The 27,000-nt window shown below is 32.0% G+C and overlaps 1 protein-coding gene and 1 long non-coding RNA gene across 2 annotated transcripts; one reads left to right on the forward strand and one right to left on the reverse strand.

Moving 5' to 3' along the window:
- The first annotated feature begins 4,740 nt into the window (after nucleotides 1-4,740).
- On the forward strand, nucleotides 4,741-9,307 carry LOC127735748 (ependymin-related protein 1-like). The gene is made up of 6 exons (XM_052246034.1): nucleotides 4,741-4,909; nucleotides 5,279-5,389; nucleotides 6,136-6,211; nucleotides 7,824-7,988; nucleotides 8,696-8,778; nucleotides 9,199-9,307. The coding sequence occupies exons 1-6, from the start codon at nucleotides 4,775-4,777 to the stop codon at nucleotides 9,244-9,246; spliced, it is 618 nt and encodes a 205-aa protein (XP_052101994.1). The 5' UTR covers nucleotides 4,741-4,774; the 3' UTR covers nucleotides 9,247-9,307.
- A 1,669-nt stretch (nucleotides 9,308-10,976) lies between these two features.
- On the reverse strand, nucleotides 10,977-15,194 carry LOC127735752 (uncharacterized). Its single transcript, XR_007998585.1, has 4 exons — nucleotides 15,099-15,194; nucleotides 14,295-14,370; nucleotides 12,237-12,401; nucleotides 10,977-11,060 (listed from the first exon to the last, which is right to left on the reverse strand). It is a non-coding gene; the product is annotated as an uncharacterized LOC127735752 (long non-coding RNA).
- Nucleotides 15,195-27,000: the final 11,806 nt, after the last annotated feature.

Below are 27,000 nucleotides of genomic sequence, written 5' to 3' on the forward strand. Positions count from 1 at the left end.
GAGACAGCCTCTTGTTTAATATGTCATATTGATAATCAATGTATTCATCAACAGACATGGAAGTTATAAAAGACAGTCCTTGTTATTCACCAATTAACGTATAATGGTAATACTTACTGTTTGAATAAGTTAGGATAGTAATTTGAAAACTCAGGTATTGATTATGTGACCAGGTGGTATAAGGCATAGATGAATTGAATGCAGAACGTTCAAATACTTTATTATATACTATAAAGAAGGCAACGACAGATCTGAAATATACAGATAATGACAAATAAATATAACTTTACAAATAAATGCATATGAATATATCATTTTGTAGCAAATAATGTATATTATGTTTAATTACACTATTGCAAATAAATAATAATGCAAAACTAGTTAAATGACAACTCTGAATGTATACAATTTGTTAATTAATGATAATGAAAACTGTTCACTAAAGTAAGTTGACCATACGTCTCAATAAAATACTATACAACATTGAAAGTTTATTACAGGTAAAAAAGAAAATATAAAGTTTGAAATACAATTAGCAAAGTAAATGAAACTAAATAAAATATTTAAGACAAAAACTTTTAACCATAGACCTTTTGAAAAACCCTTAAACTATAAATACCTTATAATGCTGGCTACGGCTCATAGTGTTGTTTCTGGTGTTACTTATTCTGCATTGACAATATAGTTAAAAATTACAGTATATATAGTCAAAAGGTGAACTGTCAAACTGGCCAGAACCAAATAAAACAACAATTAAGAAAAGTAATTTGTCCAATAGCCAGTGGTGAGTAAATATCAAAGAACCTAGATAGAGTATTTGGATTCATTGAACCATATAATACAAAAATATGTTCAATATAGTAAGATCATTATAATATAGAGTAAATAGATATAAACGAAGTACAAAGTTGGGAATAATATCAAATAGATAATTTGTATATAAATGAACTTGTCCACAATAATAAAAACATTGTAGCATAGAAGAAGCCAGGCACATTTAAGTATCATAGCATGTCAAAGAATTCTGGATTAAAAGCTATTGAATGTTTTTCCTTAAGTTATTCTATCTTTCTGCAATCGGAATTCTTTCAAATTAAACTCTATTATCGTACCAAACAACAAGTATGTATGACTTGCTTCCAAAATCGTTACTGATATTGAATTAGTAAAAACACTAGGATGGAATTCAAAACAGATTAGGTGTGCGTACCCAATATGTTGTTGATTTTGACTTGCCGCAATTCTTTATCGTATTTGTCACTGGTTATCAATAACAATGATTTTACGCAAATTTCAAATGTACATGATTAATTATTATTATATATATACTCTTTCCATAAAATAAAAGTGTATTGCAGAGCAGATTATAGGAATTTTCTACAAATATGCTTTATGATATAAAATAACACAAAAAAATTTCTTCGAAAGAATAATAGATGTTCAGTTGTATTAACATCGACCCCCCTCAAAAAAAAGAACTATTTTAACAAAGCTGTAAGTTCTGTGGCTCATTACACAAAATATTTCGAGAAACAAATATTCGTACGTACTTTTTCAACTTGAGAGTAAGTAATCTGCAGTCCATTTTAGTCGTAATATTGTTTTAGAAAAGATCCCAGGGCCTTGATATAAAGACTTTCTTCCTTCAGACTAAATGATATGTTTGTATGGACCAAAAGTTTAAGCTATATGCATTCACACAGAAGACTCCAATGCCACACCAAAATAATTTCTTGTTCTTTGAAGTACTGTCAACAAGAGGAGTGAAATAACGAATGATCAATTTATTTTTGATTTTTTTTTCTCCAAAATTTAGTTTTCAAGAGCCGAAAAAAAAATTATTTTGGCGAGTTACAATGTATTTTTAATAATTAAAAAAAAAATGGAAGGAATTATATTCAAGCGAGCGACATTGTTTAAATTTTGTTTTTGAATTAATGGAAGCGATCAAAAAATATATTTTGCACATTATTTGTGTGTATCTTAGTCCTGAGAATATTTTTTATTGCATCTCGATTCATTTTCTGACACATAAACTTAAAATCAATGTCTACCTCCTTTAAACTTTTGCATATAGATATCAATGCAGTCCTGGATTTACATTAAAAAGTGACAAGTATGGATTTTTATGTTTGTAGGAGCTAATACAGTAATAGTATCAGATCCTGCTACTTGGACATGTACAATTTGATCTGCAATCATATCATCACGCAGTGTTGAAAACTTCTAATACATAAATTGATTGAAACAATGTGAACATACAACCATATAGACATCTCAAACTCATAAGTCTAAAATGAACTGACAATGCCATTGCAAAAAATGGAAAACGACCAAAAGACAAACAACAACAACAACAACAACAACAACAAATTGCGACGACGGACGAACGGACGGACGCCAAGTGATGACAAAAGCTCACATGGCCTTGAAGGTCAGGTGAGCTGAAAATGATGTATTTTACGATAAATTTATTAGAACAAATACTATTGAAGTATTCAATTAATACACGTTTTTATTGATTTTTAAAATTTGTTTATTTACATATATTATAAAAAATAGAAATTGTAAACGCAAAAATGTTTAGCAAACTAAAATCTACAAATAAGCCAAAATAGCAAAACTCGTCATTTGGACCCTTATAGGAGTAATTACCCTCAAAAAATGATTTTTACACACTTTTGCAAGAACCATAATAAATAGAGGGAAACTGTTTATAGCAAAAATGTTCAGCAAAATAAGATCTATTAGACATTAGTAAATCAACAATGCCAAATCGTCAATTGACCTCTTGACAGGTGATTTTGCTTATTTTTACAGAAACCATAATAGATAGAGAGAAACTGTAGAAAGCAAACATGTTAGTTTTATTCCTTCCTGAATAATTATTTTGGTATAGAACCACTAATTCAGGCCCGGTCGAAAGTAGTACATATTTAAAACAAAATAGTTCCTACGCATAGCTGTATCTTTGTCAATAGGTGAAATATTTGGATAGTTTTGGTATTAAATGAAAGCTTAGGGACTTGTGATCACTGTAAAACCCTTGTTGAAGTTTCTTTTGAATAATAAAAAAGTACATAAAGTTATAAGAGGAGGGCATATTTGCTGCTGTTTGCCTTTTGTTCAGATCGGAAGTACCTGTGTGTGTACTGTCAAACTTCCGGGAACCAGTACGCCCTAATATGCAATCAAAAGTATGTTGAATTTTTCAGCACAAGTCAGGGTAAGGTATAGTTTTGAAAGGAAACGAGTGCCACTTTATTTGAACTTCAGACAAAGTAGAAATTAATGCTTGAAATTGCAGAATTTAGCATAGAAAGCAATGGGGCTATGCATTAGTGGTTTTATACCTTTTACCTATTTTATGTATTTTTGTAAAAATCATAATAGATAGGAAGCAACACTTTATAGCTAAATGTTCAGAAAAATAATATCTACAGATCAGTCAACATATTTGAAATCATCTATTACCCCTAGAGGAGTTGTTTCCCTTGTAAAATGATTTCTACCCATTTTATATAGTGTGGTTTTTTTTTCAGAAACTATAATAGATAAAAAGAAACAATAAATAACAAAAATGTTCAGCACAATAAGTCAACATGACCGAAATTGTCAACCAACTCCTTATAATAAGAGTTATATTTCATGAATGATGATTTTTAAGCTTTTTTGCATTTTTTTCAAAAGAAGAGAGTAGATAGAGAGAAAAAATCAAAATAAGATCTAAGAATAAGTCAACATGGCCAAATTGTCATTTTCATTATAGGATTTAGTTTTATATAGGATTTATTGCCCTTAAATAACAAATTTCTTTTATTTTTTTTATAATTTTGCCAAATACCTCGAAAACTTTAATCGATAAATATGAATTGTAAACAGTAAAAATAATCTTCAATACAAGATCTAAGAAAAATATCACTAAATAAGTTTTACATTTAAGCAAACATAACTGATTAAAGTACATTAATGGCATATTTTTACCAGGTAAGCGATTTAGTCTATTAGGAGCCTCTTGTTAATAAATATTACATCCAATAAACATATTCACTTGCATCGTCATCATGACGTACACTGAAAAGAGGTAACAGCAGAGTAGACGTCTTCATTATTTTGAGTTTCGTATAAAATAATATAAAAAAAGAAACATTTACCAGGAAGGGTCCTTTTTATATCAATATAAAAAAGAAGATGTGGTATGATTGCCAATGAGACAGCTCTCCACAGGAGACCAAATGTCACAGAAATGAACAACTATAGGTCACCGTACGGCCTTCAACAATGAGCAAAGCCCATACCGCATAGTCAGCTATAAAAGGCCCCTAAATGATAAATGTAAAACAATTCAAACGAGAAAACTAACGGCCTAATGTATGTACAAAATAATGAACCGAAACAAATATGTAACACAGCAACAAACGACAACCACTGAATTACAGGCTCCTGACTTGGTTATTTCTAAATTTCATTATTTTTTCTCATTAAATTGCACCCAAATATACTGTCTAGAGATGATTTCTTTCTATATTTTGACCCTAAAGAACAAAGTCTTCGTGTACATGTTTATCCGAAGTAAAAGTGACTTTTCCCTGTCTTCACAAGCTTTTAATGGATTTGTTTATTGGTGTAATTGTTTATTTATCTTATCTAATTAAACTACGTGGGAACCCAAAATCAGGTGATTGTTTCTTCTCAGATATAAGGTATATAAAACAGTGGGTCATTACCCGATGGTCATTACCCGTTTCGACAATTTTTTTGACGAGCAATAACAATGTTGTGTGGTTTTCTTGCTTTAGTTGTTATTCCAACATTTGTCATTGCATGCTGTCCACCAAAGCAATGGGAAGGTATTGAATATACTGCTCTTGGTTCTACTGGTGCTGATGGAAAATCACATTATACAGAGGTTGGACATGTCTTTAATTCTAAAACTATTCTTACAAAATGGCTTGAGTGTGTCAGACATACACGTCTTATAAAAAATAAGAAGATCAGGTCCGATTGTCTTTTAAACTTTACTGTATTTAGGGTAGAGAATAAAATATTATTTATAATCTATCTTTTAAAATTATTTTAATATATCTACTACATTTTCCGTTAATTTTTCAACGGTAAATGAGGAAAAGGTCGTTGGATTATGACTTGATGACTTTTCTTTTCAATTAGGATTACATTTATATTTTTTATCAATCATTGGGGGGGGGGGGGGGGGGGGGGGGCTATTTCATAAGTCTTCTTATTCTATTATAGAATTTTGTATTATGCTTGGTTTCAGATAGAACAGAAGGTATCAGTCGACACGGACCGAAGAATGGTTTATGTGGCACAATCTATGGTTATAGATGGAGCAAATGTAATGCAAACCGTCCTTCAGAATTACAACACGGTAAGAACTATATGTATATACTTTTGTTAATTGTACAAAGCTTTTTTTTGCATTCAATTAAATAATGTGAAATGCCGTATTTCCTCAAGTTAATAGCAGACTGAGTATATAAAAGAGGTTAAAGTTAAATCAAATTAACAAGTGACTCGAATGTATAAACCATCAATTCAAAGATGTAGGGCCTATTTCGCTTGTATTGATTTCTTAACCACGGTCATCTGTTAAAAGTCTTAAAATTAACAGTTTCATAGCTTCCTAGTCCAAATAATTATGACGTCTTGAAAGGCTCTTTCAATTTTTTCTCACAGAAAAAAAAACAACTACAATAGCCTTTCAAGACGTCATTTGCTTTATCTTATATAACACTGTAAAAAAAAAAGAAAGAAATAACCTTTGATTTATTTTTAATGTGCAATTATTGTAAATTTTTGAATGTATATTATTTACAATTTTTTGTATTCAGATTCCAGTGTAATTTAAAACAACTTTAAGATTTTGACCCTACGTGTGCTAGAAATTCAGAGAAAATTAGCTCTAGTCCAAATAATTATGACGCCTTGAATTGCTCTTTCATTTTTTTTTCTGTGAAGCCCCCCTACTAGACGAAGGCGTCACAGAAAATAATACAATAGCCTTTCAAGACGTCATATTTATTTGGACTAAATTAGCCCTAGATTTTTTTCAGCTTGTCAGACATTTATGTTTAATATGAAAAGTTATTTTAAATTATATATATAAATTTTCAGGCGACTCAATATATAACACGGAACGGAAACTGTGAAAAGATGGGTGTGACTTCAGTAGAACCTGGCTGTGTCCCACGTATGTAGTGTAATAATACTTTATTATTTGATTAAATATCATGTATATAACATTTTCCAAAACATGAGTTATACCGGTTGAATGGTTTGAACTGGTTCAGTTTTTGCAGCAAATGAAAAATGCCCTTTACATGAATTCCCTTGTATTAAGAATGCACAGACCCACAAGTTTGGGAATATTAAGATGTAAAATACATTGTAGGGCTATGTATCAGAAGGAATATAAAGGAATAGCAAAAATCTAAAGCCAACTTTACCGAAGATACAGCGTCAGTGTTCTCTAAAACTACGTGAACTTATGGCCCATTAATCAGTTCCGTGTTTTCCTCTTTTGGAATATTTTATATAGAGAATATCATATGTTTTTTTCAATATCACATCTGTATCAACCCGAGACACCAATGTAATCACAAGAGCTCTGCTCGAGGGATTATATTGGTTGACGGTTGATACGGTGTGTGATATTGAAAAAGCCATATCATATACAAATATGTTTTTATGTGACATGACGTCATACAGAGTAGGGTGTGATAAAGCCTTTGCAACCGTGACTGATATCGATATTATCACGGGAAGCTGATACAGCACGATTGCCGTTTGAACGTATTACACATACAAATTATCTGTATTTACTACTAAGTATATATTATGACGCGGAATTAGGGTCATAAATATCGAATTTAGCATATGCTTATTTCATTTCAGCATATGCTATATTATAATTTAGCATATGCTAAAATCATTTAGGGTATACTTAATTCATTTTAGGATATGCTAAATTCAATTCAGCATATGCTGAATTATTAAGCTTATACAGAAATGTTGGCGCGGAATCAAGGTCATAATTATTCTACAAATCTATTTCAGCATACGCTTAACTCATTTCAGCATATGCTAAATTCATTTAAGCATATCCTTAATTCAATAAAGTATTAGTAGTTAGCTAAGAATGTATCATTTATGATAAGGCCAACGTTATGTTTTTCTCTATTCATTTAGATTGATCTGAAATTAAAAACAAACACAGAATATTTCTTATGGAAATCAATAAACTGTGATTATTAAAATACACAGAAGTCGTGTGCTCACCGCATTAACTTTTATTTTCATGCTTAGTACCAATCTAATGAGTCAATGAGTCAAGTTATTTTCTATCTAGTTTTCGCTGACTGTTACAGTTTGTTTTTAGATGGTATAGCAACTTAAAATTATACGGTTGTAGATGGGGGTTGAGCACTCTACTCACTGTTTATGGTCAAATGTTTTGCTCTTTGTTGAAGGCCGTACGTTGACATATAACTGTTCACATCTTTGTCCTTTTGTTTTTTTATGAATATTGTCGCTTTGTCAATCATACTACATGTACATCTCCTTATTTTAATTTTATTCTTTACGGATGTATAGTTTTCTAGATAAAACGAAGAACAAGATTTTAAAAAACCGCATTACAACCTGTATCATATAACATTATAATTTTAACATGCATAGTATATGAGGTGTGTTTTTGTGTGTTATTCTTCCAGACACACGGCCTTTTATTATTCAGAAAATGCAACCGTAGTATTGAAGTCGTACATGGGTGCTGGAAATTCTTATTGTCTTTTATTATTCAGAAAATGCTACCGCAGTATTGAAGTCGTACATGGGTGCTGGAAATTCTAAGATTATGACAACAGTTTACAAATATGTGACTGACATGTCCACCTCTTATATAACAATGGCTGATGACGGTTGCATACCAATGGCATATGAAGCATCGGGTCAGAATGCTGATGGAGGTAAATATATATTTACTTTTAACGTCTTGAATTCAGCGTTTCAATTATTTGTTATATTTGTAAACAAAAGATACGGACTTCACTGCACACGAATAATCTTCATCGGACAATTAGATGCATGTGGTTCGAGAATCAAAATATACACACATATTCTTTTTTTATATCTTGAAAAGTTTTTGGACACTGAAAACCAAATTAAAACAGGACATCACTTAAACAACCAATCTAGCTAAGGTAATTCAGGTCTTAATAGTGATTTTCTACTGTAGTAAAGGTATACTATGTAAAACTGTCCCTGTACATTCCCTTCAGGTTCTCGAAATGACTTAATTAAATTGACATTCAAGTATGAATCAACTCAAAAAGAAAGTTAAGAAAACAATTGTAATAAGCCAACAGGAATGCAGCACAAAACGTATTCAACATAACTAAAATAAAAGAGAGGCAAAGGATATATACCAAAGGGATAGTCAAACTCGAAAACAAATTGACAATGCCATGATGGCAAAAAATAATAAAAACGACTAACAACAGTATACAAAACAAAACATAGAAAACTAGACTGAGCAATACGAACAGCACCAAAAACCGGGGGTGACCGCAGGTGCTCCGGAAGGGTGTGTAAATACTGCTCCACATGCCACACAAGATATAAGACATAAGCAAAATACCATAAACCTAAATGATAATCTATATGTACATTTCAGGTGGATACCAAATGACAGTTGAATTTTTTGGAATAACACCAGGCATTGCAGATACGTCGGTCTTCAATGAACCAGCTCAGTGTGTAAGCATTCTTTTCGTTTTTCCTTTTAAAGAAACTATTATGATAACCTCTATGCTTATTGCATAAAATTATTTTCTTTATCATTTCAATGATATACATATTTTCCTGCCACCATCAAAGTGACGAGTAACTATGCTGATTACACTCGCATTAAACAGCCCAAAACAGAAATATCAACCACATGAAAATTAAAACTTGAAACAATATTTTATGATGATGCATCAACAAGACACTTATATTGATACTACATGTTCACATGGCTTTCCATTTCTGTTTTTATTGTAACATTCGTTAGAACACAACCACAGATTTATTCTCAATGCTAAAAATATTCAGTTTTGTTCATTTATATCATTTTTGGGATATTATCTACATTATAATAATTGTGTTTTATGACTTTTAATCGTTTTTCTTTTACAGGGTGCAAATGTACCTGCATTTGCTGGAATTGGAGTTGGAAGACGATAAATAATTTATCATTTGTTTGCTTTTTTACTTTTTGTACAATAAAATCTTTTACCATTTTAAATGTTTGAATTATTTAGAAGGAAACTATCAATATACCAATTGATTAAACGTTCACTTGATAGTTAAACGTTTATCAATAGATATTTTATTTATACACAGGACACGAACAAGTCCAACAATTTAGTAATTATTCAAAAGCAAGAAAGAAATTGTTAATAAATGGGTTAAGACAGTTACTTACTACTGGAAAAGAAAGGACAGTTATGTAGGAAGCCGAAACAAGACACATATCCCTTTTTTTTTTTAAATTAGCGTTCTTTTTTGCCTATTCATTAAGGATAAGAAAAATAAAACCAGATAAACTGTGAGCAGAGCTGATAAAAATACACTCACGGTCCTTTATTTGTATTGATATGGCAGAGTTTACTGTGCCTTTCATTGAAATTCAGCCGCTGGTATAAAATGATCTAAGGATATAAAAAGGGACGAATAAACCAATGGGTAATCCAAAACTTGGGTCGAAGAAAAACAACAGACAGTATCATGGCAAAAAAAACCTACAAAAAGCACACAAAACACAAGATTTAGCAAAGGGATGTTGAATGTGACATACCCATCCAGGCTTATCACCGGGTTGCACTTAAATGAACAACACGACGGGTGCCACATGTGGAGCAGGATATGCTTACCCCTTCTATAGTATCTGAGATCACCCCCAAACTAGTTTTGGGGGGCATTCGTGTTGCTCAGTCCTTAGTTTTCTATTTTGTGTTTTGTGAGCAGTTGTTTGTCTGTTTGTCTTTTTCTTTTGTAGCCATGGCATAATTTGTCAGTTTAATATTTCCGACTTATGAGTTTGAATGTCCCTTTGGTATAGTTCGTCACTCTCTTAAATGTCTTAACACAATAACTCGTAAAAAGACGCACCATATATGTAAAAAACATTCCAAATCTTCATGCAATTGAAATAAACAGTGATATGTCTTGTCCTTTTGCTATTTTGCTAGTAAATATTTAAATTAAAATACAATACTTTAACATGTAAGTTATGCAAATTATTCAAAGCCAATGAACCGTGATTGAAGGTACACGACCAAACAATCTCCATGTGAATGAGATGTGCCGATGTTCATAAAACCTGCTTACCAAATATCATTGACTTATCACTAGTGGTTTCCGATAAACTAACATAAATAATCACAAACTAATACATTGTTGGCGCCGCCGCCGCACACGTCGGAAACAGTATACATATATCTCGCTTTTTGACTCCGTCAAGGCGAGACAAAAACGCAGTAGATAAACTTCAAATATAAATTCCCATACTCTTGTTTTACTGTATGAAGTGTTTGAACTAAAGAGCTTGTTTTGTTTTGCACAAAATACAGTTTAGTAGTCTTCAAAAGCTTATGTTTTACTGCTCGAGAATCAGTACTGGGATCCAACTTATGTTCATTATAAATCTTCTAACATGGGTGACCTTAGAGCACCTTTTGCAATGATAACTGTACTTTGCTGATAAAATGTGTCAAAAGGAAAAACTTGCTCAGTTACGAGAATTGGTTGGGTTCACATACGAGAATGTAAATTATTCACTACAAACACAAACACATGTATAAATAATTAATTATATATGGTTTTGTTTTCAATTTATAAACTAATTTGCTTCATTTATTTTACTTTTTAATATATTTTCAGTAACACATTAAAAGGTTCGTAATTTCATTTCATGCAGATTGACGGAATATTAAAAATGGAAACATTCATAGGTGCCACCACTATTCCCATGTACTCTGCCGCCATTTTCATATTTTCTGCAAGTAAAAAGACGCAGTCTTTAAGTTGTTAAAGTATACATGAAACAAAGTTTGTCCTCTATATGAAGCTATTATCGTTTGGGGATTTACTACATTTACACGTCTGTTCATTATATTCTCTAATGATTACTATGTTAATGAACATTACTATAGTTATTAATTTCTGTGTTATTTGGTCTCTTGTGGAGAGTTGTCTCATTGGCAATCATACCACATCTTCTTTTTTATAATTACACCAGACCTACACCAATCTCATTAAAATCGGATTTTTCGAGTTGATTCGTTAGATTTGTTTGTCTCTGACATCTCATTAGGGGTTAGGTTATCTTTTCTGTAAAATTTTAATCAATCAATCATTTTTTGAGTGGAACTTTGTTTGTGAACCCCCCTCCCCCTGAAACATAGATTAAGGCGGTTGTGTCAATATATTTCGCCATTATAATGATAAATTGTTTTTACAAATCACGATTTTAAATCTAAAACATGAATAAAACAACGAAGCTAAACTGTTATGCAAAGTAAGGGAACGTTTGAAATCAGGTCGGTGCATGAAATTGGAATATCACCATGAAATTTTCTTGTTAGAACATCGATTTTCGGACAATTTCGGAATAGTCCGCAGATTACAATACAATATTTTTAATAGTTCATACAAAATACAGAAACTTTGTGTAACCTTAGATTTCATTATAGATGATAAAATATATCTGAACATTACCTTTTAAGGGATTTCTGCAGATCTTAATGAGATTGGAACTACATATACGTTTTTGACTACTTTAGTATTACACCACATCCACTTCTTTTCTTTTCTTTGAAAAGATCAAGATTGATTGGATATTGGTTGCATTCTTTTTAATGTTCAGTGCCAAATATTTCAAGCATATCTATGGGAGAAGGCGTTGAAATACACGTGTTGAATGAATATAAAAAAAAGGAGATGTGATAATGACTACGTTTTCTTCTACACCATAATCGAACGAGATAAAGGGCGAGAGACTGCTGCTAGGGAGAAATGGATTATGTTGAGTACGGTTAGAGATTGAGGTAGCAAGGTCTTGCAGTTGATGAAGTCCTGGTGAGAGACTCATAATAGATATCTGAAGTGCAGATAATATTTTTGAAATAAACATATTTATCATAAAATGCTTATTAACAAGAAGCTAAATTTACCGCCTGTTTGTGTAATGCCATTGCCTTCGACTAATACTGGTATACATCCATCGTCTGCCATGGTGAGATGTACATCAAGGTTATCTCTTGTAAAATGGTACATTGTTGCTTTTAGAGCTGTCTTTCCGGATCCAATGAATGATTTTGTAACCACGTCTGCGTTTTCTAAAACAAACAGAGAAACGGTAGCTATACTTAAAGCTATAAAAATATTAAAATACAGTCTGATTGTTTGTGTTAATCTAGTTGCTGATTCACACAAAACGCTGTATCACATGTTACACATATGATTAGGGTTACACGGGATGCTCATTTTCTAAATCTCGCTTTTATGGTATTTTTTTTCCAACTTCCCACCTTTACCCCTATATCCAACATCTCAAAAGCCTGCCATCCCCTTATATTTGTACGACTTTGCCCCCAACAGAGCTATAGAAAAACAGTACATTAATGGGTGTAACACGGACACTTTTTAGATGATACACGGACACATTTTAGTTGTTACACGGACACTTTTTATGAATAGAATCACTCGTGCATGATCAGTGAGTTCATGGGCACTTTAAGTTTCAATTAGATTTGAACTTTTTGTTTCACCGACATATTTCCTGTCTTAAAAATATTTACGTTGGCATCAATAACTATATTTTTAACTATAACAATTCCAGTAACTATTCATATTAGTACACTAAGGGGTTGACCATTTAACTTCAAAAGGCCGCGGTAATGTTTTTTTCCTAAAAAAAAAACATTTTGATCCCCAATTTTATGAGAAAAAATATATAATAGTCAAGCAGATGACACTGAAAATAATGTTCTGACTCCTGATTTTCCGAATACCGTATATAATAATGCTGATTTCGAAAAAAAAATATTTGGGCTGTAGCGTTGTTAAACTAAACAATTTTCTTACGCAGAAAAGAACACACCCCCTTTTGAAGCTAAATGGTCGGTCCGTAAATGTATTTTTTTTTCAATATATGGACATGAATAGTATCCTGGACAAAGCTGAAAGAAATGCTGGTACCAACGTTTATATTTCATTAAAAAGACAGGAAATATATATGTATATAAATCAAATCTAATCAAAAGATAAAATCCCTATCAACTCACCAATGCATGATTGATCCTATAAATAAAGTGTCCGTGTAATACATGCTCAAATATGCAGCAAATCGTGAAGAAAATCATTCAACTTATGTCATCAATTTTGGACGGTAAGCTCTGATTGGATCATATAGTGACACGTGTTCAATCCTGATCAACACTATCAGAGACATATAAAAACCTATAAGCATGAACATTTTTTTTTTAATTCAAAACATATGGCTATATATATATATCTAATAACAAGACATGGACATGGCATATCCTGCATTTTTTCAACAAAAAAAGGATGAAGTCTGTTTATTTTAAATTTATTTTAACACCCTTCCCCCCCCCCCCCCCCAATAAAATCAAATGGTAGCTTGCTTACCTCTGAAATCTTTTTTATACATTACTTACTTGCGATGTTGCATTTCATAAAGTCTCAAATGTGTATAACATTCACCTTTAACTTGAAATGGTTCTTTTCATAAAGTTATTAGATTCTTGAATTTTTTTAGAAAAAACTCTCGGCTGAAGGGAAGTGAGAAAAAAATTGAGTTTAAACTGTAACTTACATTAACTGGTATATGGCCATTTAAGTTTCTAATATCTTTAGTTTTGCTACCTCTTCTAAATGCAAAATGTACATCTTCCTTCTTGAAACGTCGTACAAGTCAGATACAAAACAAAGGTAACAAAAAAACAGGCCGGAAACAACCTGCCGTATAGTTTGTCTGCACTTGTAGTCAGGTCAAGGTCCTCGGCTATCGCCTCGGACCTTGACCTGACTACTCGTGCAGAAAAACTATCCGGCAACGGTTGTTACCGGCCTGTTTCTTTGTTACCTTTGTATTGTATCTAATACATAATGAGTTGTAGAATGCAGTTATTTCATGTACTGAATAAATGAAATTATGAGCATTCAAACATTTAAACGAACTAAGTCTCGAAAAACAACTTATATCTTACTTGGGATACAACTTGGCTCAGAGCTCGATACATTCATCTTAATACATGCGCCACCTTTGATAACATACTGCAGACCCTATAACAAACAAGTGCAATATAGCCGACTATAATATTTTAAAAAATATGTAAAATAGTTACCAAAACATGAAAATAGAAAAATTATGATTAGTAGAAAGCATTTTCCATTGCATGCGAAATTGAAGATTATAAGAAAACGTACAAGTGGAATTGTTTTAGAAGATCACAGTATAATTGCGTTTTTATGCAATATGGCATTATGTTTTCTTTAATATTTTTTATATCTCCAAGTCATATAATCAATAGACTTCCTACAATACAAATATATCAAAGGAAGAGTGACATTCTGTATTATTCAAAGTTACAAGTTACAACGCGAAAGCATACTTTAAAGCTCCGGTGGTCAATCTGAAAAAGATTTTTGAGATTTTGCATTAAAATCTTTTAATTTGCAAATTCGAAAAGGCAATTTCTCTGTATAATCATATGTCCTCGAACTAAGGTAATAGGAAAGATTTTCATCAAGAAAATATGTTCAATGAATTTCAAATCACAAACTACTGCTACAAGTGAAGTAATCCACTTTGTCTTGATATTATAGGGCAAAATTCCCACCATTTTCTATAACCAAATGAAATAAGCAACATTGACCTCAACCTTTTTCCATTTATTCGGTAACTCTTCATGGTCCTTTCTTCTTGTCGTTTTTTTTTTATATACTTATAAAGTATTGTTATTTTCTTTTTACATATTCATTTCGTTTGATGTTTCTTTTCAACGACTTACTGTGCTAAAGTCCTGATAAACTTGTTGTAAATATTCAGGTCCACCATTAAGGCTTATAGTTTGATTTACATATACTTTCCTAATTGTTTCATCGACAACTGTGTCCTGGGACATCTGTATAAAAAGGCAGATTTAAGTATTTGAATTTTGAATATTAAGAAAAATAGATAACACTTAACACTTAAATATGGCTCTTAAGGAAAAAACGACAGAAAGAAAGTACGATATGAAAATTAAGACACTAATGATACGTGACCACTTAACTGAATTTAATTCACAGACACGACCAAAAAAGCTGATGATTTTAGGAATCAACAAAAAATAATATGGTAAAGAACAAAATTAGTCAAAGAACGTAAGAAATAATCAAACTTTTAAGGTAGTCAAAAGTTATATCAATAACACCTTGAACATCAATAGCACACAAAATATTACACAGAAATTAATCATTAAATAGAATATTGATTATTCATAAATAATATTATTTAGTTTGCATTTTAGACATATGTTTCATAGATATGAAACACGAAAATTTAGCGTGCTAGTTTTATTGAACTCGATGCATACCTGGACATGGAAAAGAGAGACGAAAGATACCAAAAAAGTGCCTGCTAGCATGGATCCCCTCACATATCATAATTGTCTACTTTTTACTTATTTTATTGTTTTGCAGTTGTACTGCAAATACGTTGCCCTGTATATGTCTTTTGGTTTTGTTTAACATTGGGTTGCCGTCCCAATGACGAATACCCAAACTCTCCTTTTATTCATATGAATAAATAATGACAAAATTTTCTTTTTCTTTCTCCTTTTTAACAAACTACACAATGTGAGGATATTCTTATGCCGCCAATATCTTATTTTGAATATTTTCAAATAAATTAAAACTTACTTGAGTATGATAGTCTCGTCCATCAACTGTTTTTGTATTTGAATCAATATATACATTCCCCCTCCATTGTTTCGGAGGACAGCATGATAGTACTAAGGCAGGTAAAGCCAGGAGTAGGATGTTCTCGAACATTTAGAATCCTTTGAACACAGTCACTTTAACTATAAGATTTATAAACAGTGTAATTGTAAACATTTTCATATCAATTTCTACTGACTAACGTGATAAAGCATGCAAATAGTTCTGATTTCAACCTTGTACGCTTATCTGGGATTTTGCTTTTTATTTTGTTTAAGAAACCAAGTTTTCAACTCACTCAGGCAAAGTACACCTTAGATGGATTTGGCTATTTTAAGTCCTTTTTTGGTCATATAACTCTTCAAGTGTTTCGGTTCTTGTTCATCCTTGGTTTTTAATTATTCGGCTTTGAGCGTATCTGATTAAGGTATATATAGAACAGTGCTTCGGACGCATGAATTTTATAACGTGTTTTTCTACTTCATCGGAATTTGCTGAATGAACGAAATATATCTCGGAATTTTGATTATAAAAGATTTATATTTATATACTTGCAAATTAATTAAGGGGCCATGAGACTATTTGTAAAGTGTTTACTTAAGATTGCTGTCATTACAGGGTATTCACTTGTGAACCAAATTTATAGATATAACTGAAACATGCATTTTATTTTGAAACATTGAGATGACTCAGACTTTTCGGCAAAAAATCACCACTTCAAAGGATAGTTACATGGTTATGTTTTCCACATACAATGGTAGAGTAGAACAGATGACTACAAGTTGCTGTAGCATGTCCAACACTTGAATCCATTAGAGATAAGATGCTCGAGATCAGATGATACCTACCAACTGTTCTCTAATACACAATCTTTAATCAGTGATTGTTTTGATCCTGTATCTAGCTATAAAACAGGGTGGTGTACACTATTTGGTTTTCCCTATTAATCATATATTTTTATTTACAACATTACAATTGTAAACTTCAATCTCATGAGTTGTATTGTATAATCGTCGAAGAAGTAGCTTTTAAGACATTTCAGAATAATTTAGTTTTGGATGTAACACGTCTTCTGATTGGCTGAAAGATTTTTGTTTATCAGCTCATAGACATCATTTTGTCATGTGCTAAATTATAAGGACTGACTATAATATTTTTCTGTCTATTCGAAATAACCTCAAAAATATGGTGTACACTTTTAAATAACCCACTACGCTTGTTATTGATTCTTAATCTTTGATGAATAATAATTGAAGGTAGTTTTTGCGGAATACATCTTTTATTTTCGTTCTTTATCTTTCGTACAAATACTATTGGCTTCTATACCTTTGAATGAAATCTTTCTGCAGACAACTGCTTAGAATTCATCTTTTTTTCCATTTTATGATTAAAAACACAGGACTATAATGATAATTTAAAAAAATAGGGAGATGTGTAATGATTGTCAATGAGACAACTATCAACAAGAGACCAAAGGACCAAGGGACAACGATGTTAAAAACAGTCATCAATAATGAGCAAAACCCATACTGTCAAATATTAGATACAATTTATTATAACGCATTTACAGAGATTAAAAAAATTCATTGATTAGAAAAACCGAAAAAATAAATAGTAAACTAAAGAATAATACAATAATAGAGCATGGCGAATACTGTTATTTTTGACGTGCATATACATAATCTTACGGTATATATACATCCCGCCATTATGGTATTGTGCTTTAGTTTCTTTTTGGATTCTTGTCTTTCATTTTTACTGATGTGCTTTTCTATAGCGTGTTTATATGCCATTTTGCTTTTCTTTGTTGACATAATTTTTGGTTTTTATAGTGATTAAGATTATAACACAATGTTGACTGCTGTACCCCAACTTTTGACATTTTTACCTATTATGTCTGTTTGTTTGGCTCACACATTGTTGTCAATATAATGGAATTGTATACGACTGTCATACAAGTGAGAGGTTTAACTAGCCAGGTTTAATCCACCATTTTCTACATAAGGAAATGCCTGTACCAAGTCAGGAATATGACAGTTGTTTTCTACTCGTTTGATGTGTATGAGCTTTTAATTTTCCCATTTGATAAGGGACCTTCCGTTTTGAATTTTTCTTGGAGTCTGGTATTTTTGTTATTTTTCTTTTTATATCTGATAACATTAGCTGTACCAATTGTACTGTATCAGATGCGCATTTCGACTATTGATGTCTCTATATATAGTTATGCACAAGGCAAAATATTTGAAAATCCAAAACCTCATTTAGACGTTGAAGAGCTGACAAAATCAAAATAGGACCAACAGTGAAGTCATACCTGGAACAGCAGAAATGTGTTTCTTTCTGAGTACTTTCTCTTTTCTTGTATCTTTTTCCGAAGATCGCTCTTTGCTTTTTCCTCCGAGCCAGATGAACATTAAATTTACATATAAAGACAGAAAGTAGATGTGAGATAAACATCAACTACAAATAACCAAAGACATCTAAAACCTATAACTTTACCGTCAATCTTACCAAACCTGATAACCTAAATCTTAGCCTTAGGCTGACAACTCATAAGACATAAAATATGGGTTTTCTTTACATGTTAAAACATTGGTATCTACAATGTAACTCTTATGTATAAGCATTCGTGTTCAACCCAATTAATGAAAAGGGATACAATTGGGTGGCAATTCTCCAATGGAGTATATTGAAGTTGTACAAAGAACCTTTGCTTCAATCAATAAAATTATGTTGTGTGCATTATAATTTTGCAAAAAAACGGACAAGTATAAGAAAATATTTGAAACTTCTTCAAGTAGATATGTCATACTGCAAAGTATTTAAGATATTTCAAATATACATGTGCAATATGAATTTACACATACACGTCTATGCACATATATTATCCTCAGCCTGCTGCACTAAGACATTTGTTATGTATTGTGCTAGATAAATAATACCAGAAACACATACTTGTTATAAGAATGTGAAACGAATGTGTTAACAACAATACGATACGAAGTTTATGTGGTAAGTTTGTTTTTTCTTAATATATTAAAATTCAATTATTCTTGTATTATTGGTAGTGGCACTATTCAGCTACACTTGAAATGATAATCAATCTACACACATTGTTTTCATTAATGTGATGGATAGGTAAAAATGACACCATAGATGTAATAATTACAAAAAGGATAAAGATTTATGATTACACATAAGTTTTCTTCAAGTTGGATAGAGAAAATATGAAGAATTAAAAGTGGATAATAATTTAACCTTTTCAATTATATACAAATCATTCTGTTCTAAATTGTTAATGTCGGAAAATGCTGGTTTGCAACTGCAATTTTCGTTGAAACACGTAAAAAAATGCAAAAGAAAAAACGACGACAAGAATTTATGATTTACACTAAACTTAATCTTATTTGCGTTCTTTTAGGTTTTATCTCTCCTTCTCTGACCTAGAACTATGTCGACAAAGACAGACCTACAGGCGTTCGCCTCCTTAGTTACTCGAAACGATACCGAGGGATGCAAAGAAAAACTTCTATCATCACAAGACAACACTAAAGAAAAACTAGTAAACGCAAGGATAAAAGGCTTTAAAACTGTCCTGCATATGGCTGCTGATCAGAAAGTTGTACCTGAAATATGGAACTTAATTTTACCATATGCAGCTAAAATTAATTTGTACGAAAGTTTTAAAAGTCCTCTTCAAAAAATTATTCCCTATGCAGATCCAGAACAGAACAATAAATGCTTCACATTAGGTTTTCTCCGACCATACTATCAATTCAATAAGATAAGAAGCTGGTTAGAAATGACAAAATATGAGACTAGCCGGAAAGTAAACACTTACAGAAATCATTTCCTGTGTAAACTTTGTCGACTTCGAGGAAGTGATGAAGTTGGCAATATTTCAAATATCGATATCATAGAATTCGCCAGGGATCTGATACAAACGTATAATACCGACCCAAATGGCGACAGTGAACATCGACCTCTACTTTGGGCCATGGAAACAGCTAATTTCCCTCTACTATCTTTGTTTCTGTCTTTCGGAGCAGATGCAAATTGTAGAGATGATGATGACTTTACACCTTTGTTATACTCCCATTGTTTACATGGAAGTGATGCAAGTCTCGATATAGTGCTGTTGTTAGTTAAACATAATGCAGATATAAATATATCGGAGCCGCAAGGAATCTTGACAGCATTTCATAAATTATTGTTACTATTGACACCTGAAGATCTCAACATTTTCATGAAAAAATATTCTTCTCAGGTCAAATTATCCTCAAATTGTTGTGCATTACCGCTTCCTCCAATACATGGATTGTTGGTTCGCGGCCTCTCTGATTCCATATACCGAATGGACAAAGAGAAAATGCAAACAGACATCATAACCAAGGTTGAAATATTATTCAAATATGGACTTAACCTTTACCAAACCGATTTACATGGTCGTACAATTTTGCATTATGCTTGTTGGTTTAGATTTGCACGTTTGTTGAAGTTTCTTTTGAATGTAGGATGTCGACCATTTGTCAAAGATGCATTTGGCAGGACTTGTTTACATTATTCTGTTTTACATCCATCGAGAAATTACAAGATAAGAAATGAGGAGGAAGAATTAGCTGCTTTAAAATTGTTATATGAAAACATGGATAAGAAAGATTTAAATGCAAAAGATAATTATGGAAGACGTGTCCAACACCTGTCTTTATTCGAAAACAACACTGCAGCATTGAATTACATGGGTGTTTCTGGATTTGAAATGAATGTTATCGACAACCAAGGGAAATCACTTTTGGATTATGACTCCTCAAACATATTAACAAATGCAATCTTGATGGACCAGGATTTTAAATGGACATGTAATAAAGAACCACAACAAGAAAATATACTACAGTATTCTTGTTGCAAGACACGTGAAGATGTAAATGGATGTATCATAAAAAAAGCGAGAAAATCTGTGCATTGTAAATCGACAAATGTAAAGAGGGAAGACTTGAAAGGATCAGAACTGGTAGATTTTTTACTCCATGATCATAGTTTTGGGCCATTAGTCATGAGTAACATTGAAAGCACGATCTTTGAAGATGTCACGAAACTAGTTAATAAGATATCAGAACACTTAACTAAAATCGATACAAATTTTCAATCAAAAATAGAATTAGCAGGAAGTATAAGTGAGGAAACGAAAATTCTACCACTTGATGAATTTGACTTTCAGTTTCATTTAATCTCTTTAAGTCCTCGTTTTTACTTTGATACTTTTGAGCAAGCAAATGAAGTGGCATTGAAAGATATCCGTAAAGATATCAACGTGAAAAAAGACGATATTACAGACATTGTACATAGTGGGAAATCATTAAGCTGGAATATCTATGAAAAATTTAATTCCCACATTTATTCAGTACTTAATTCGAATGAGTTTTGGAAAGATTCACCGTTTTATTGGAATTTTCTTCCAATTGCAAAAACAGCAGAATGGATACAAACAAACCTTGTCATGGGGAGCTCACTCACAGCACCACTTCGATTAAAATGGATAGGAATGGAAGCACGAGATCTGACCATAAATATTGATTTAGTACCTGTTATAGTTAAACAACACATTTGTGACGTAATCCAAAACTTGATTCCCTCTCGGGTTACAAACTTTATTAGCCATAGGGAATACCAATGGCATGTAATTTGCCGAAATAGCGAGTTCGCTCGTCTGTCGTTCCTAAATGTAGAGAGATGCATATTAATGCGGCTAATGACAGAAGTTAAAGATGCATATCAATTGACAAAGTCTTTGCGGAGTTTCTGTGATTCAGCATCATATTGCAGTCCCGAAATCATTACATCTTATATGCTGAAGAATGCTTTATTCTTTGAACTTGACCCACAGCTGTCGTATGGTCTTCTTAATGACCAAATGGTATTTCATAACTGTTATACGCCAAGTCATGAACTAGCATTACGACTAATGAGATACAATCTAGTGTGTTCATTGAGAAACAGAACAGCTTATATTCAAATTTGGGCACTGAAAATATTACAAAGACTGAAAATTTGGTTTGCTACTGAAAACTTTGCGTTCGTTTATTGCCGCCCAACAGTCGTATTTCCCGACATCTATGAAGTCCGTGACGAGTACAGGGATCACCCCTATCTCAAAGCTTTGAGCAGGATGACGGACCTCCTTCTAAGCACATAAAAAGACATACTTAGTGCAATTAGATGCAGTTCGTACTGTCGTAAGGAAGTTTTGAATATCAAATAAAGTTATTTTCCCAGTATTATCTTATATCATTATTATTTTTTGAAAGGTTAAATGTATATTAGATGAGAAAAACTATTAGAAATTGAGGAATTTCAAACAAGTGTTAATTCAAAGTATTGCATGCTAATTTTACAGCTGATATGATATGTTTTGATTTGACCCCATCTTTTTCCAAAAACATTCATTTGAACAATAACTGATTAATAGTACATGAGATAGATTTGTTTTTTAGTGAAATTAGTGTTGACACGAATTATCATTGATATGGTCATAATTATAAATTAAATGTTTACAAAACTTGGAATTTTTGGTCCTCAGTGCTCTTCAACTTCGTACTTTATTTGGCTTTTTTTAACTTTTTTGATCGAGCGTTACTTGTGAGTCGTGTGTAGACGAAACGAGGTCCGGCAAACAAAATTGTAATCGTGGCATCTATGATGAGGTTATTAGTATTATTTTCCTTTTTCTATTTGAGTGTGATAATATAGTTCTGAACAGATTTCTTTTTTCACACAATAACACATCTATACTACTAAAATAACGAGGTCCAATTTGTTAGCCGGCATGACGTAAAAACGACGAATCAAAGAATTCAACTCTATATATATAATTGATATAGGACAATGGTGTTGATTAAAAATTACACCATTCCAGGTCCTTTTGTTGCCCATATAATTAATATTACCAATAATTAGCAAGTTCCGGGTTGAATCCGATACCGAAACCAATACTACCTGTTATCTGTTACCTAATCTGTACGTTCCGCCTCTGTCAGGCACTTTTGGTGGCTGTGTATTTTGGATTTGCTATATACACGGGTCACCTGAACTTCGTAATTATACAAGGATTGACACTACTAAATTCAATCATTGACCCAAAAAATATATCAACAAGTAGTGTCCGGCTGTAGTAAGAAAACCAGGACGGATTCAAACTGAAAGATTTTGAAAGCAGAGAAAACTGTGCACCTAATAATCATCAAATACGAATACTAAAAATCCAGAATGAAAAAAAGGCGTAGATATTTCGATGCAGTCACGGAACCACGATGTCGCGGGTGTGTTCTAGTATATATGAAAGTAATAACCCTTTGATCTTTACCTGGTCTTTTTCGTTTAAGATGAATAACATTTTTAAATCGAAAATAATAACAATTTTTATTTTTTTCTTCATATGGATAAAAATATATCTTTCTATGAAGCATTAACTAACGAGGTCTATACATCTTGGTGATGTAAATTATGTAAAGATTAAATATTTTACAATGAAAGAAAAGTTAAACATATTTTATTTGCATAAATATCAATGTGATAAGACATAAGTCAAACAATTATTCCAACATTTTTATCAAAAGGACAGAAAATTGAAATTGATGAAAAAAAAAGAAAAAGGAAAAAAAAATCACAAAAAGCTAAACTTAGATGATGATGTGGGCCTGTTCATTATTAATTAACTCATACATAAGGTAAAGCGTGGTTTATAGTTTTATATATAATGGAAAGTTGTTTGGGAATCAGCTAAGATTTTTAAAAGTTTACTTCGTTTGTCTGAATATTTTTGTACATTTAAAAGAGGAATGATACAAATCTTCACAATACACACCAAAGCGGCAAGATAAATCAAAATAATATTATTCCATAAACATCATAATTTTAGAAAGAAGCAGAACATCGAAGTTAGAAAATAAAAATATTTAGTTAGCGACTACCAAATTCATATTGTTTCGGCATATATTTTTTACTATTTGAATTTATTAAAGATTTTTAGTTTCGTTGTGAATTTTCCTATTGGATCACGGGTTGACGCATCAAGGTTATATAGCCGGCTGGTCACTATTTTCGACGTCTAAAATTCTTACAACCATTCTTTTGACAGTAAAAGATGGAATTCATAACTATTGTGATGAGGACTATTAAGCCAGCGGTGTCAATCAAATGTAGATTTTGAAAATTACTGAAGATCTACTAAAAAACTCTAATCACAATACATATCAAACCCTTTGATGTTTAAATGCATAACACTACTATTCCCTTGCTCAATTGAACGATCGACTACATCATCTCATTAGATAGAGCTTTTCTACCAGATGTTGTCCAGGTCACTTGTGCAATGAAATATTTTTACCTGATGCACTTGACAGAATTTCACATTCGCAGTCTTCGTCCGTTTTCAATCGTACAGATTAAATGGACCTTATAACGCAAATCCGATATATGGCTTTGAGAGGAAGCAAGCGGCGAATTGATTTTGATACAGAAAATGCACTTACAAGCTCAGACATTTTAAATCTGACAGGCCTTTCCAAGGAAAACTTTAATGACCTGTGTTCAATTGTTCAAAGGGGTAATTTAAGTGATTCTTGCACTCGAAGTGTCCGGACATGCATTGGAATATTTCTTACGAAATTGAAGTCTGGTTTATCATAAAACTTTCATCAACACTTTTCAATCTAGGAAAAGATTATGTTAGACGTGCTATAGCATCAGCTGGAAAATAGTTATCTAAAAATTTAGTTCCCTCTAATCTTGGATTTTATCATATAAGTAAGGAAGAGGTTATAACATCGCATACTCGACCTCTAGCGCAATCTCTGTTTGGAAAAGGAATGTATCCAGCAATTTTAGTCGCAGATGGCACTGATATATATATCCAGAAAAGTTTGCAATTCAAGTTCCAACGTAAATGCTATAGCATGCACAAACATCGATCGACCATTGGTAAAACCAATGGTCTTTGTTACAACTACTGGTTACATTATAAGTGTAATTGGACCGTACTTTAGCGACGGTAAGAACAACGATGCACAAATAATAAAGCACATCATTCAACATGACATTGAAGAGTTTAAAGAATGGGTGACTGAGGATCACATTCTGATTGTCGACCGTGGTTTCAGAGATGCAATTGACTTACTACAAGAAATGGGTATCCAAACAAAAATGCCAGCTTTTTATAAGAAGGGGAATCTCAACTTCCAGTTGAAGACAGCAACGTAACAAGACTAATAACAAAAATCCGTTGGGTGGTCGAGTCCGTGAATGGCCGCATTAAGTTATTGAAATATCTTGACAGAGTTCTACCAAACAGCCAGATTCCATATGTATCTGATTATGTCAATATTGCCTGTGCAATCATAAATAAATATTGGCCAGAACTAAATTCAGGGGACTTGGAAAAAAATGAACAATTGGAGTCTAAAATGCTTTATCTTTCGAAGCAAAATAACTTACTCCATGAGGATATAATAGAGGAAGGCCTTGACAAACGTTCTTGTAAATGGCAAAAGATTAATTTTCCCAGGTTATCAGAAGAAGATATAAGAAATATTACAGTGGGAGTCTATCAACTTAAACTTGCTCCAAGTTATGCAAGAGAACACCTAGATGACGATGGTAATTATGAAGTGTATACATGTAACCATGAAGAGAATCTATTGTGTGCTAAAATTCAATCAAGACATATATCATCAAAATGCTATCGTGTATGGGTTCATTATGATGACATTAGTGTCTTGAGCTGGTATTTCCAGTTCAAAGCCTGAACTCGTGTTGTAGGAACCTGTTCTCATGTTACAGCCTTAATTTGGTATCTTGGTATTGGAAAGTACACAGATAACATTTTTGAAAACTGTCGTGATTGGAGCAAATATCTTCTTGACGCTCGAAACCTGCCAGATCCAGATACTGTTCACGAAAGTGACAACGAGGAAGCAAATGACGAAGAGTGAATGATTTGAAAATTCATTATATTTTTTACTTTGGAAGAAATGCCAAACATTTGATTCCTTTGTTAACCATATATTTTACAGTGTTAGGTTAATTTTCACTTTCAATATTCCTGGAAAATGTTTTGACCAACTGCCTCCTCCAACATTTTAAAGAGTTAAAATCGTTGATTTGTTTAATTACATTTGATCTTCAATCTGATTTCTACAAATTTTATTTTTTATAGGAAATGTGTCCTTTATAAAAGTGTATTCTCCGGTTTTATATATAAAAGTGTATATGACAAAGTTCAATGCACGGGTTAAAATGACAGAATATGCTCATCGTTTTTTTTTATATTTTAAACCGTAACGAAACATAAGATAGTCACTGTACATAGCAGGCCATTTTTTAAAAATGGGTTAGATCTATGACCCTATGTGTATTTTATGTATAATGCATCATATTTCTCCAATCTATCAGTGTGGGTTATATTTTAATCACCTTGTCCGTCCGTATGACCGTCCGTTTGTCTAACAAATACTTTCTCAACAATTTTTTCAGAAACTACTAAACAGAATGACTTCATATTTTGTCAGCGGCCAACCGTAATTAGTTGTAACTTGTGTACATTTTTCTGATCTGTCAGACAATAACTTCATGTTTTCTGATATGCTGAATTACTAGTACAACATATTTCTTCATACACATGTGTTTCATATGACTATTTGCAATTAATAGTAAGATGTAACAAAATAGGTACATAACTCATTAAAACATATGTTCATGATAAAGCATAATGGCAGTGTATATACTTTAGCTTATGACTTGAGTATTTTGAGTATATCCGTTCCTTGCTAACGGAAAATTGCGGACTGCAGAAAAGATAGCATAATCTGTCACATGATGGAGAACCAATAAATATTTTTCGAAATACTTTGATAAAAATACTGTATGCATATACCTTAACCCATATAAAATAACTGTGGTTTTGTTAATTTCAATGTATTTTACGAAAAAAACAAGGTC

This window comes from Mytilus californianus, unplaced genomic scaffold (assembly GCF_021869535.1).
Source record: "Mytilus californianus isolate M0D057914Y unplaced genomic scaffold, xbMytCali1.0.p SCAF_3, whole genome shotgun sequence".
Classification (NCBI taxonomy): domain Eukaryota; kingdom Metazoa; phylum Mollusca; class Bivalvia; order Mytilida; family Mytilidae; genus Mytilus; species Mytilus californianus.

Excerpts from the sequence above, each read along its gene's own strand:
- LOC127735748 (XM_052246034.1), top strand. The coding sequence starts at position 4,775 with ATGTTGTGTGGTTTTCTTGCTTTAGTTGTTATTCCAACATTTGTCATT. Across the intron at positions 5,390-6,135 it reads TCCTTCAGAATTACAACACG|GCGACTCAATATATAACACG; the intron begins GTAAGAACTATA and ends ATAAATTTTCAG. Across the intron at positions 6,212-7,823 it reads AGAACCTGGCTGTGTCCCAC|AAAATGCTACCGCAGTATTG; the intron begins GTATGTAGTGTA and ends TTTATTATTCAG.